The sequence below is a fragment of the Oncorhynchus gorbuscha genome, linkage group LG26, assembly GCF_021184085.1.
Source record: "Oncorhynchus gorbuscha isolate QuinsamMale2020 ecotype Even-year linkage group LG26, OgorEven_v1.0, whole genome shotgun sequence".
In the NCBI taxonomy this organism is placed as follows: Eukaryota; Metazoa; Chordata; class Actinopteri; order Salmoniformes; family Salmonidae; genus Oncorhynchus; species Oncorhynchus gorbuscha.
The window spans coordinates 28,703,619-28,716,167 of NC_060198.1; the positions used below are offsets into that span (position 1 = coordinate 28,703,619).

At 45.6% G+C, this 12,549-nt stretch overlaps 1 protein-coding gene across 1 annotated transcript in view; it reads right to left on the minus strand.

Annotated features, from left to right (window-relative positions):
• Window positions 1-12,328, minus strand: part of LOC124016250 (contactin-associated protein 1-like) — a 34,511-nt gene extending 22,183 nt beyond the window's left edge. The window contains exons 1-10 of the mRNA XM_046331799.1: window positions 11,779-12,328; window positions 5,345-5,446; window positions 4,901-5,094; window positions 4,228-4,381; window positions 3,746-3,949; window positions 2,925-3,109; window positions 2,457-2,606; window positions 1,916-2,177; window positions 1,556-1,705; window positions 907-1,081 (exon numbers count right to left, since the gene is read on the minus strand). Coding sequence (XP_046187755.1) covers window positions 907-1,081; window positions 1,556-1,705; window positions 1,916-2,177; window positions 2,457-2,606; window positions 2,925-3,109; window positions 3,746-3,949; window positions 4,228-4,381; window positions 4,901-5,094; window positions 5,345-5,446; window positions 11,779-11,839 — 1,637 coding nt within the window. The 5' untranslated portion in view covers window positions 11,840-12,328. The remainder of the gene's footprint in view (window positions 1-906; window positions 1,082-1,555; window positions 1,706-1,915; window positions 2,178-2,456; window positions 2,607-2,924; window positions 3,110-3,745; window positions 3,950-4,227; window positions 4,382-4,900; window positions 5,095-5,344; window positions 5,447-11,778) is intronic.
• Window positions 12,329-12,549: the final 221 nt, after the last annotated feature.

Below are 12,549 nucleotides of genomic sequence, written 5' to 3' on the forward strand. Positions count from 1 at the left end.
GGGAGAAGTATACATTGCTGCTGCGTGCTTTGAACGGTGAGTTTCAACGTTTTGGAAAATGACGTGGTTGGTTTCCTCTCCTTTCACCTTCAATGTGGATAACGCTCCCACTGACCTGCAACTTGAGCTTATCGATCTTCAGTCGGATGCAGTGATTGGAGAACTATTCAAAACAATGTCACTGACGAGGTTCTATGCATCTCTTGATGAACAAAACTTTCCAAAGTTTAGGAGTCATGCTCAGAAGATGTTTGTACTGTTTGGGTCAACCTATGCATGTGAACAGACATTTTCAGTGATGAAATATAACAAGTCAAGGAACAGGTCATCTCTTACTGACTCTCACCTCTCAGCAATCATGCACATAGCGACGTCAGAAACGATACCCGATTTCACTGCTCTAGTCAATGCCCATCGGAGACTTCACTCCTCACACTGATTTGAGTAGTTTAAATGTAATGTTGAGCTCTCAGTCTTGTGTTTTTGTGCATAACTGTTAAAGAGTTCTGTCCGTGGTGCTGAATGCACAGTGTGCTTTTCCCTCCGTGTAGTTCATTGCCTGTTTTAATAAAGAAAATAGCTACCAAAAGGAGAACATGGATGTGATTTACTTCTGTGCATGTTAAAAAAGCTAAATAAGTAGCATATTTGGACGTGATTTACAGTAGATATATCTGTCAATACAGTCATACACATGATGTATGATTCTGGCCCGCGATGGCAAAAATATATTCTGTTGCCCTCCATGGAAAATAATTGCCCAGGCCTGGTCTAGCCTGTTGAAAGCAAACCATTTCACCATAGTATCTTAGTCTGTGCCCCTCCCTCTCTGCCAACCTCCTCCTCCGTATATATGTCTCTGATGCTCCCCCCCCCCCCCTCTGCTCTGTCACTGATGCCCCTTACCTGTCAGTGATACCACAGGTGCCCAACAACAGTTCAGCGTAGCGTCCCCAGCGTCGCTGCAGGATGATGTCGATGTCCACCGGCTCGTTGTCGATAAAGATCTGCTGCATGCAGCCGTGGAAGTGGTTCAGCTTGGTCTCACACTTCCTGATCGTGTTGTTAGTCTTCGGACACCCTGAGGACCAAAGCACAGTGGGAGGTGTGAAGATATGTTCCTATTGGGTTGTCATTTTGATAGTGAGAACATCAAAATGGTGGCTAGCGGTTAAGAGCGTTGGGCCAGTTCCGGAATGGTCACTGGTTCAAATCCCTAAGCTGACTAGGTGATACATCTGCTGATGTGCCCTTGAGCAAGGCACTTAACCCTAATTGCTCCTGTAAGTCGCTCTGGAGAAGAGTGTCTGCTAAATGACAAAAATAAATATAAAACAAGTTAAAACAAGTTATGTAGATATAAAACAAGTTATGTAGATGAACAGTGTTCTGGTATATAAGAGCAAAAGTAGTGCACTATAAAGGAAATTGGGTGCCATTTGGGACGTACCCCAGGTCTGGTCAACAGCTCACTTCCAGTGGTTGCTATTGTAATGTATGTTGATGTTGGGAACAGTAAAGTGAAGAGCCAGAACAGGTGTGGTGAACAGCTCACCTCCAAAGAAGTAGCGGTCCCCTGTGCGGACAGTGAAGGGGTTGGTGATTTTCAGCGGAGAGCCCTCCTCCTCATCTATGGTGATGGACAGTAGGTTGTCCCTGGCTGCTACGTCTACCGTGTGCCAGAAACCGTCATTCAAACGGTAACCTGAAAAGGAGAACAAGCAGAAACAATATTAGAACAGCTTTAGATGTAATGAATGAGCAATCGGTATGAATGCGATATAATACAGTATTCATTTGCCAAACCTGCCTCTTCCACCCTCTCGACAAATGTTCTGCCCATTACTTAGAATTTGTAGAAGGGTAAGAATTTATTAACGAGGCAGGGTGAGTTCAGTTCCACATTTTGGCTCACCTGCTGCGAACTGTAGTTTCTTCTTGCCTGGCTGAAAGAGCGTGACATTGACCTGTCCCTCACTCAGGCCCAGCTCCAAGGCTCCCAGGTCGTCAGCGAAGCGTGTAAACATCAGCAGGCCTGTGTAGTCCCAGGAACGAAACTTAAACTTGACAAACATCCGAGGCTTCCTGAAGAACCCAGGCACCTGCAGGTAGTTGTTGGGCCCGGCGAAGGTCATGGGTTTCCACAGAATGTCACGGCACGCGTAGTGCATCTTTTTCTGGGGAAAAACAACACGAGGTACGAGGACGAAATCATTGCATTTACAACAAACTACGAAGAAAGATTAGCAACCTCACTGTAGGTCACAGGTAACGTGTGTGTGTGTGTGTGTGTGTGTGTGTGTGTGTGTGTGTGTGTGTGTGTGTGTGTGTGTGTGTGTGTGTGTGTGTGTGTGTGTGTGTGTGTGTGTGTGTGTGTGTGTGTGTGTGTGTGTGTGTGTGTGTGTGTAGGTAAACGAGTACGTGATGCAGAGGTGAAGTCTGATGAGAAGCTACACCTGCCGAGGGATGCGTATCTCAGGCTCCTGGTCCTGGGCCATGTTGATGACGTTGATCCCGTTGATGAAGACGTTCTCCAGGCAGCCACGGAAGTTAGGAACCGCTGGGAGGTGGGGCACATTGGGCTCAATCACTCCGCCCACATACATCTAGGAGAGTACCAGCAGAGGAATGACTTGGATACATGTACCCTTATGATCAATGGAATATTATACTCAAAGGCACACATTTATTTTGTAGGTTTAGATCATGTGTATATCATCAAAGTACACCCTGAATGACTAGCAGGCGCCAGGTAAATAGTAGGCTGATCCCTGTCTATGACCATTGACCCCTTCAATCACTGCTTCATTCCTGTCATTATGGACCACTGTCACAAGCCTGACTCCAAACTCACCAGGCCCCCTATATCTTCTAATGTTCAACAACAGAAAACATGTCCAGACATGTCTAGTTCTATGACCAACCTGAGTGTCCAGGTCTATGTAGGTGAAATCTCCTTTGCTAATGGCCGTCTCAGTGTGAGCGTCCACTGTGAAGTTGACCTGTCGACCGTAGCGCTTGACGGTGACGTAATGCCAGTGCTGGTCATCTAGTATGTTGCCAACGGTCATTGTGGTCCGACCGTCCACCTGGTTGACCGTACTGCTTCCTTTGACAGGAGAACGGAAATGAATGACGTAAGAATTTGATCGGGTGATGGGAGTACTGCTGGGTAAAACTCACTCAATAATCAAGCTCGCTTTAGTTCGCTACAGTTCAAGCTACAGCTATAATACTGTAGGCCGTTTAGCAGATGCTCTCATCCAAAGCGACAGTTACGCGTGTATATATTTTTTCTATAAATGTTTCCTTTTAGAGAAGGTGGAGCTGAAGTAATGGCTATACCAACCTGAGTTCTCCCTCACAGACACAGAAGCCTAATGTCTGCTTCAGCAGTAATGGAGGATTGACAGGGATATTCACGCCCTGTTTTTCATCCAGTAAAGATAATTCAATCTAATCTAGGAAACTGAACCCCTAAAACCATATCCCAGCCTATCAGATTCTATAATCACCCGACAACATGAATATTTATGTTCCGTTAAGCATATCAATATATCCTGTATCTTGTGTTTATGACAATAAACTGATTGAATTTCCTTTGACTTCCATTTGTTTCGATTTGATCCTTCACAGACCAACTGGTCAGAGTGCTTCTTTGCTGTCCTCCATCTATGGCATACAGCACTCTGACCAGTTTAGAGTCTCTGCCCAGCCGCACCCCACGCATTCCAGCGGATCCTACCTAGGCCGATGGTGAGGACGAGGCGTCCTTTCCTCAGCTCCAGGGACAAGATGTCTCCCTGGACTCCCTCACTGTGTAGCAGCAGCCCGTCCTGCTCCAGGGTCTTAAAGTTCACGGCAAAATGGTCCTGCAGGGTCCGGAACCTCTTCCCTGGGAACATGAAGGCCACCGAGTCGTCCCCGTTCATCTGCATCACGTAGGAGTCTGGCCGAGAGAGAAGGGGGAAGTGGTTAGATGTTAGAGGTCGAATGGCACATTTGTGATCCTATGAAGATTCAAATGGTTGAGAGGCTCAAAAGCGTTCCTGTGATATGGTGTAGATGGATGTTTGATAGGTACTGTTTGACGTTGGTGTCATTGAGTTGTTTGTGACTGACTGTCAACTGTGTTCGTTGCATGACTGTTGAGCGTGCTATCTTGAGATTTCGAAGAAGACTCCTACAGCAAATTAGAGTCACACTGGTTCTGAAAGATGTCCTCACCGTAAGCACAGCCAAACACCTCCAGCCTGACGCCAATCTTGCCTCCATTCTCTGTGTTCCACCCCAGGGGCAGGAGGCGGATGTGTTTGGCTGTGAAGGCGTAGTGGAACACATTCCTCTTCACCTGGTGGTAGTTCCAGTTCCCAGGCATCGTCTGTGCACAGCAGAGGGAGAGAGAGCGAGAGAGAGATTATTTATATATATATATATATGAGAGAGAAGAAGAGTTATTCATTCACTAATAAACAGATGAAAACAGATTCGTGTTGTCAGATTCTCTCACTGAGGGATAATGTGGTAATGTTGTCTCTAACTGTTACTTGGTGAACATCTAACATGGAATCAAACAACCCACTGGGAACACGCTGGTTGAATCAACGTTGTTTCCACGTTATTTCAATGAATTTCAATGACATTACGTTGAAACAACGTGGAATAGACATTGATTTGAAGTCTGTGCCCAGTGTGAACAGACTGCCAAGGATTACATTTGAATGACAGTTTTTTGTTTTACCTGACAGACCCCAACCCAAATGGATAGTTCACTCAAATGTCATCATTTAATCATCTTCCTACCAGTCACAGCCTGTAGACAACCTTCAAGCTGAGAGCAAATAATATATAATTTAGTAAATTATCCATTTACCCCCCCCCTCCCCTCTCCCCTCCCTACCGAGTTCCCTCCTTTCATAACGTAAGGCGTCCAGGAGTCGGGGCGGTCACCATAGAGAAGGGTGTACTTGGTGACCCAGTCATAGGAATTGAAGGTGCCCTGGGTGGCGATGGCCTGGATGCGGTACTTCCTCTTCAGATCAATCTGCAGCCAGGGCTGTCTGTCCCGGGGGGACGGGGACCAGCCACTGCTCCCTGGAGGAGGAACGCAACACACCCACGTCATCAACCAGAACTCACACTGACTTCATTACACACACATAGATATAGGCAATATTCACACACTGGCCATGCACACACACACAGTTCTCATCACACTGAATACACACATACTGTAGATAACAGGCAATATACACAACATAAATCATCCAATCACATACACAACACCAAATAGTCTACATAAAGACATAAAACAACAAATTAATCAATGAAGTAGAAAACTAACCATACAATTTGGCAAAGTTGGCCGAGTACAAAAAGTTATATCTGGAAGAGGCCAAGAAGGAGTTGGCATAGAGCGAAGATACCAAGGGATCAACACATTCATCTAGAACAAAAGATGAGAGAGAAGAGGCGGTGAAACACAGAGATTACAGTAATACTCAGACTACACAAAACATCATTCTCCAAAACCGTTCAAATCACACGATAACAGCAGGGATTTCAGCTGAACAGAACCCAGCGTGGTTTAGTGGTGCCTCTCCTCACACAGATAAGGGACAGACGTTGGATTGCAACTAATTAGGCACTGCATAATCTGTCCTGTAGCTGGGTCACAAGCTATGAACATTCAACAAGTCTGATTTAGGGGGCAGGAAAATAAAAGCACAGACGAATTAGGCCTCTGTGTGGTGTGCACTAATAACCCTTCCACAATATGACCTCCCATCTGCACAGTGCACGGTGCAGTCATCTGCAATGCTACAGTGTAAACTGGCTCCTTAAGAACAGGTGGAGCCGTACTGATGAATCTAACCATCAATCCTCCCAGATAAAGATGCAGAGACCTAACTAATGTCTTTATTTCAGCAGTAATGGATGGTGGATTGAGTCAGGCATGAAACCAGAAGCCAGTAAGTATTTTTTGCACTGTGCCGGTGAGATGAATGATCGTTATCAAGAAGAGAACCTCCACCCGTCCCCTTTTTATTGAGCTAAAGAAATAAATGGAATATGCAGGGGGGCTTTCAGCTTTGCTTTCAGCTTTGCAAACACATGTGGAAATGAACGGTGTGTGTGTGTGTGTGTGTGTGTGTGTGTGTGTGTGTGTGTGTGTGTGTGTGTGTGTGTGTGTGTGTGTGTGTGTGTGTGTGTGTGTGTGTGTGTGTGTGTGTGTGTGTGTGTGTGTGTGTGTGTGTGTGTGTGTGATCATCTGTTTTGCCTGATATAGTATGCAGTTAATGATACTGACTGTCTCTCAGAGAGATAGCTGGTGTTATTCTACGGGTGCCTAGTGGACAGATAGCAGCAAAATAAATCAGAGATGTTCCCTCATCGTCTCATCAACCGTCTGTCTCATCCGCCATCCCCCCTCCTTGATAAATACCCTCAGCAATTAGGAATCACTATAATTCTGCCTAATCTTGTCATTGGCACAGATAAATCCACTATGTCCTCGCCACGGTCACTAGAAAACACTGCCTTATCTTCTGCAATGTCATAACATGTCTGTTACTCCTCCGCCCAGCTCAGAGTCATGTAGATAGAGGAATAGATGGACAAACAGGCTGAGAAGATGGAGAGAGAGAAAAAGCCAAGGGGGGAAAGAAAGAGAGCCCCAAATCTCACAGTTTAAAACCTGAGGAGCCCAGGGAGACATTTGCAAGGAGACATTCGCAGGGAGACGTTCGCAGGGAGACGTTCACAGGATTAGTATTCAGGCTGCAGAGGGAGGGAGGGAAGGAAGATTGGAGGGAGGTGAGTGAGTGAGTGAAAGTATGGACTCATCTTCAGAACACCTCTTGAAGAGGGAGAAAATAAATGGAGACAGGAGCGCCGGAGCGGAAGAGCTCAAACAGGAACAACTATTAGGGGATAACCTCAGCTGAAGAATTAAATCTTATCTCTGTACTCTCCATACTACCCCACAGTATGTGAGACAGCATCATTGAACTGGTCAGGCAGAGAGGTCCTTGTCAAAACAGTCAGTACACTATGACACTCACTCTGAGCCTAAACACCATCCATTTCATTTCCCACCGTCAAAAACAGCTCAATCTGTCACGGGACCGTGAATGCTGTCATCCAAGGACAAGTCCAATCCGGATGGAAAGAAATCAGCTGAGCCAGAGACATGTGCTGCCTTTGACCTTGAGTGTTATAGTACACTCTCTCTGTCTTGGTATCTGAGTCTGGACTGGGTGACCTTTCTGGCCATGTCCCCTGATCCTCTCCTGCAGACATTACAGACTGAGAACTCACTGTTAATGAAGTATGTCATGAAGTACAATACTCTGCTGCCTATAGTTTATTAGTCAAGTCAATTATTCTTCAGCTAACTCCAACAACAAAGCCTATAACTAGCCCTACACTCATAGAAGTTAAAGTTGTTGTTAATGTCCGTGGTGAGCAGTGTAGAGGGTTGTAGAGGGTGGAGAAGAACTACAGGTATTAAAGGCATTGTTTGCTGTTTGGGGTTTTAGGCTGGGTTTCTGTACAGCACTTTGAGATATCAGCTGATGTACGAAGGGCTATATAAATAAATTTGATTTGATTTGATTTGATTTGATTTGAAAGCAGAGAGCCAATAGGACTGCTGGAGGTTAACTCAGGCCTTGCCACTCAACGCCCACCTCCTACTGATAGGATGCTCTTCTCTCTTCCTCTCCCCCCTCCATCTGACTCCAAACCACCCTCTTCTCTCTCCTCACATCACCTATCCCTCCATCTCACTCAGCACGCCTCTTCTCTCTCTCTCTCTCTCTCTCTCTCTCTCTCTCTCTCTCTCTCCTGAGCCAAAATCACGAGGGAGCGCCTTACCTAACACCTTCCCTCTCTCCTCTTCTCATTTGATCTCTTATCTCAAATACTTCTCAAATGGGTGTTGCTGTGTCGCAGTTACTAAAAGACATACCCAGAGCTTATCCAGAACATTCCACCCCCCCTGCTCTCTTCCTCTTCTTCTCTCTCACTTTTTTTTCTCTCTCTCTCCTCTCTCCTCTCTCTCTCCCTCTCCTCTCTCTCTCTCCTCTCTCCTCTCTCTCTCTCCCTCTCCATCTCTTTCTCTCTCACCCCCTCTCGATCATGCTACTTCTCTCTCACGCTCTATCTCCCCCTTCTCTCTCTCTCTCTCTATCTGTCTCTCTCTCTCTCGCTCTCATAAATTGTATTTAAGGGCTTTATTGGCATGGGAAACATGTTAAAATTGCCAAAGCAAGTGAAGTTGATAATAAACAAAAGTGAAATAAACAACAAAAATTAACAGTAAACATTACACTCACAAAAGTTCCAAAAGACTAAAGACATGTCAAATGTCATATTATGTGCAAATATGTCAAGTACAAAAGGAAATTAAAAAATGGGTTGTATTTACAATGGTGTTTGTTCTTCACTGGTTGCCCTTTTCTTGTGGCAACAGGTCACAAATCTTGCTGCTGTGATGGCACACTGGTATTTCACCCAATAGATATAGAAGTTTACCAAAATTGGATGTTTTCTAATTATTTGAGGGTCTGTGTAATCTGAGGGATATACATGTCACTAATATGGTCATACATTTGGCAGGAGGATAGGAAGTGCATCTCAGTTTCCACCTCATTTTGTGGGCAATGTTGGCAATGTGCACAGCCTGTCTTTTCTTGAGAGCCAGGTCTGCCTACGCCAGCCTTTCTCAATAGCAAGGCTATGCTCACTGAGTCTGTACATAGTCTTGTCTTGGCTTGGCTCAGTTGGCCATAAGTGTGAAGAGCTGCTGCCTGCATATCAGAGATGCTGACGCATCAGTCTAGTGTTACTGTGGGATGGAGAGGCTGCAGGGGGCTGGGGCTGTCTGGACTGACACATCACAATTGCTGAGCATATTGAAACAGCCTCCTCCGGACACATCATGCAGTGGCCCATGATAAATGATGTACAGTGTGATGAATATCTCTGCTTTTTCATGGATGATTAGGAGCCAAGAATCCTAATGTTAAATGTTAAATGCCAGAATGTTTTTGTATTGGGGTTGTGTGGCACACAGAGTGGAAGTCAGGCTGGTGTGTGTTCGAGTGCTGACTCTGAATTATTCATAGCCAAAGTCAGACCTCACAGTGGGGAGTATCTGCCTGGCGATACAGAGGATATGAAAGCCCCATCAAAGCCCCAAAACATCTCATATACAGGACCATCATCCCACAGCATTGTATATCTGTCTAAGAATAGAACCAAACAAAGTTTCCACACTGGTGCACCTCTATCCTCCATATCAATTCCCCTCACTCACTCACTCACTCACTCACTCACTCACTCACTCACTCACTCACACACACACATACACACCACAACACACAACTAGTCTCTGTGAGGACTGGAGATGCATGGGCAGCACACCAAGACTGAACAACACATATCAGTGCACACACATACAAACAGATACGTACACGTTTTCACAGTAATAAACACATACATGCACACACTCCACAGGATTCTGCTGAAGGGAGGACGGCTCATAATAATGGCAGGAACGGAGCACATGGAATGGAATCAAACACATGGAAATCATGTGGTATTTGATACCATTGCACTGATTCCGCTCCAGTCATTACCATCAGCCCGTTCTCCCGAATTAAGGTGCCACCAACCTCCTGTGACACACACACACACACACACACACACACACACACACACACACACACACACACACACACACACACACACACACACACACACACACACACACACACACACACACACACACACACACACACACACACACACACACACACACACAGCAGGGCAGCTGCAAGGGCAGTAGCATAGTAGGAGTGCTCCAGCAATGCTGTGTGTTAGCCCCACCCCAGATGAACATGTCCCGGGAATGGAGTCTCCATTTTAATCAGGCTCAGTTCCACTGTGTACCTCACATCCCATCCAGAGCAGATGTAGAGTATATGCCTGGCTGCCTGCCTGACTCACAGCCTGAGTCGTGGGCACTGTCTCATATGCCTGCCAGCACCCAGATACACAGGCCGGCAGGCCAAACTACAGGGGGTAAATCACCACAACAACATCACAGTAAACCAGTCAGCTTCCAAACACCGTAGTGTGATACTACACCCCTAATGGCCAGCACTTACAACCAACTTCCCTCAATACTGAAGGCATACAGTAGTAACGCAATAGACCACAGAACAAAATGCCAAATACTCTACTGGTGTAAACACATCTAGAAAAACTGACCAGTGTGGTTACCCCAACACACACATGGATTCTATAAAACCCCCCCTAGTTACCCAAAATGGAATCCATGTGAGACCACAACAACAAATAGACGTCGCACCACATGACCATAACAAGTGTTCACAACGTATTTACACAACCAAATGTACCATACATGGACATACAGTCCAACTCACCACAATATCACACCCAAATGCCCCAGATATTTAACTCCCACCTTAATAATCACTCTATCTGATAGTCCAGCAGCGCAGGATAGCCCGACTTGTGTGATCCTCTTACACTAACACCGCCACAGCACCAAGAGGGCACTGGGGCACTAAGTATTCACTAGTAATCCCTAATAGAGCCTAGAGAGAGCAAAACAAACTCCCTGCCCTGTTTACTGTACTAAATGCAGTGATATGAAGTGAAGTAACAATGTTTTTCAGCAGTTTAGACCTTCACACCGGTACATCCAAATATCATGGTGTCAGGTGGTCCTAGCCCACCGTGCCCCCTCTCTCTCCCTCCACCCTACCTCTCTTTCCATTTCCCTCCCCCTCCCCTCCACCCCATCTGATTGTTTTAACTGCTTGGTGAATCACGCTGCAGCCTTTAATTCATTAATGATCAATGCAGTTCAGATCTTCTGAGGTAATTGCTTCGACATTGATGCATATGGAAAGAGACACCACCAAGTTTTTGCCCCACGTGTATCTCAAATCCATCTCCCTATGACCTTGCATGTTATACCCTGCTGTACAACCACGCCAAAAAAACGACTAATAAAAAAACGATATACGTCATTGATAACGGAATTCCTATTAGGATTTTTTGCCGCGTCATGCGTGTTCCTACATGAAGGGAACGTTTTGCTCGCGGACAGGTGATGAGCACACACTCTGTGAAAGTACTGCAGTGGGGTGGTCCCGCACACGGCTCTAATCATTCCTTTCGCTTTTACAGATAATAAACCACATTTTCAGAGCCATCATTATCACAGGTTGGGATATTCTCTATGTCACGGTGGTTGGTAAATTGGCCATGACCGTTACAGAGTGCTAGAGAGGTGGGCGGGAAATGAACCATGCGATGCAGAAACTTGCACGCTGGCGCGAGAAAGCACTGCAATGCAGAAAGCCCAGTACGAGACTGTAACCGCCGCGCGCCCTCAGCCCGCAGGAAACATGCCACTTGACTTTCATCAGAATTCAAAGCAGAAATATATAGAATATGCAACTGTGTAAAACATAACAGTCATCGTTAACCCTTATACAATGTTTTGATGATTATAGGTCATTTTATATCAGATGTTCTGCCCTTCAAAGACTAGATGCACCTATTGCCCAGAGGTTTAAGCCACTTCCTTGATTCACATTTTTTTTTTACAATGAATCCCTTTTTATGTCAATATTGTTATCGACATGCTGCATAGGCTATTTAATTAATCTGAAAGCAATAGGCTAACGAAGGACAAGACACTGACAGAAATGACCATTACTGTTTCACAAGACTTACGTGATGAGCATTCTTGAAAACCCCAAAATAAAAGGCTTATGCTCAATATTTTGCAAAACATCCTTTACAGAGGACACGCGTCTCCGCACATGCTATGTTAATTAGATCGTAGATTGTGTTCTCCCATCCACGGGGCACGGTAGCATCCTTTCACCCCCCTTTTCCCAACTTTAACTCGCGCAGTTCCAACTCCTCTTCCCGGGATCTCGGGTAGCCTCTGCCGGGGCGGGGACGCGCATCAGTTAGTGGTGCTGATGCTGCGTTTCACCGAGAGCGCGCACTGCTAGGCTATATTTGATGTAAATTGTTTTTAATAAAAGGTTTCATATAGGGGACACATTTCCAAGTGATCATTGTGATCACTTTGTGGATGTGAAATACTGGCAACGCGTGCTTTGTCACTGTGACTACAGTGGATCCTCCAGAATTATGCGTAGTTTTGGTCCAGAGGAAGGAAGATAGGAAGGAAGGGGTGGGAGAGAAAAACTACTTTTTTTTGTCCAGCAAGCTACTTCAGACGCTATACGTTTGACTTTGTTGTCAACAGTTCCGCAAATATACATAGTCAGAAGCTTAGTAACCCAGGATTTATGCGATGCGTTTTACCGTCGTAGAATAAGGTTGTTCCTTAAACTCGTATAATGTTTTGGTTTGGCATCTCCCATATTCCATCAGTGGGCTTGGCATGCGGTACTTCTCACGGCCTCGCACTGGTCATAGGCGCACGGAGCCTATCAGAGAGCATCGTCAATTTGGTCAAAAGCCTCTTAC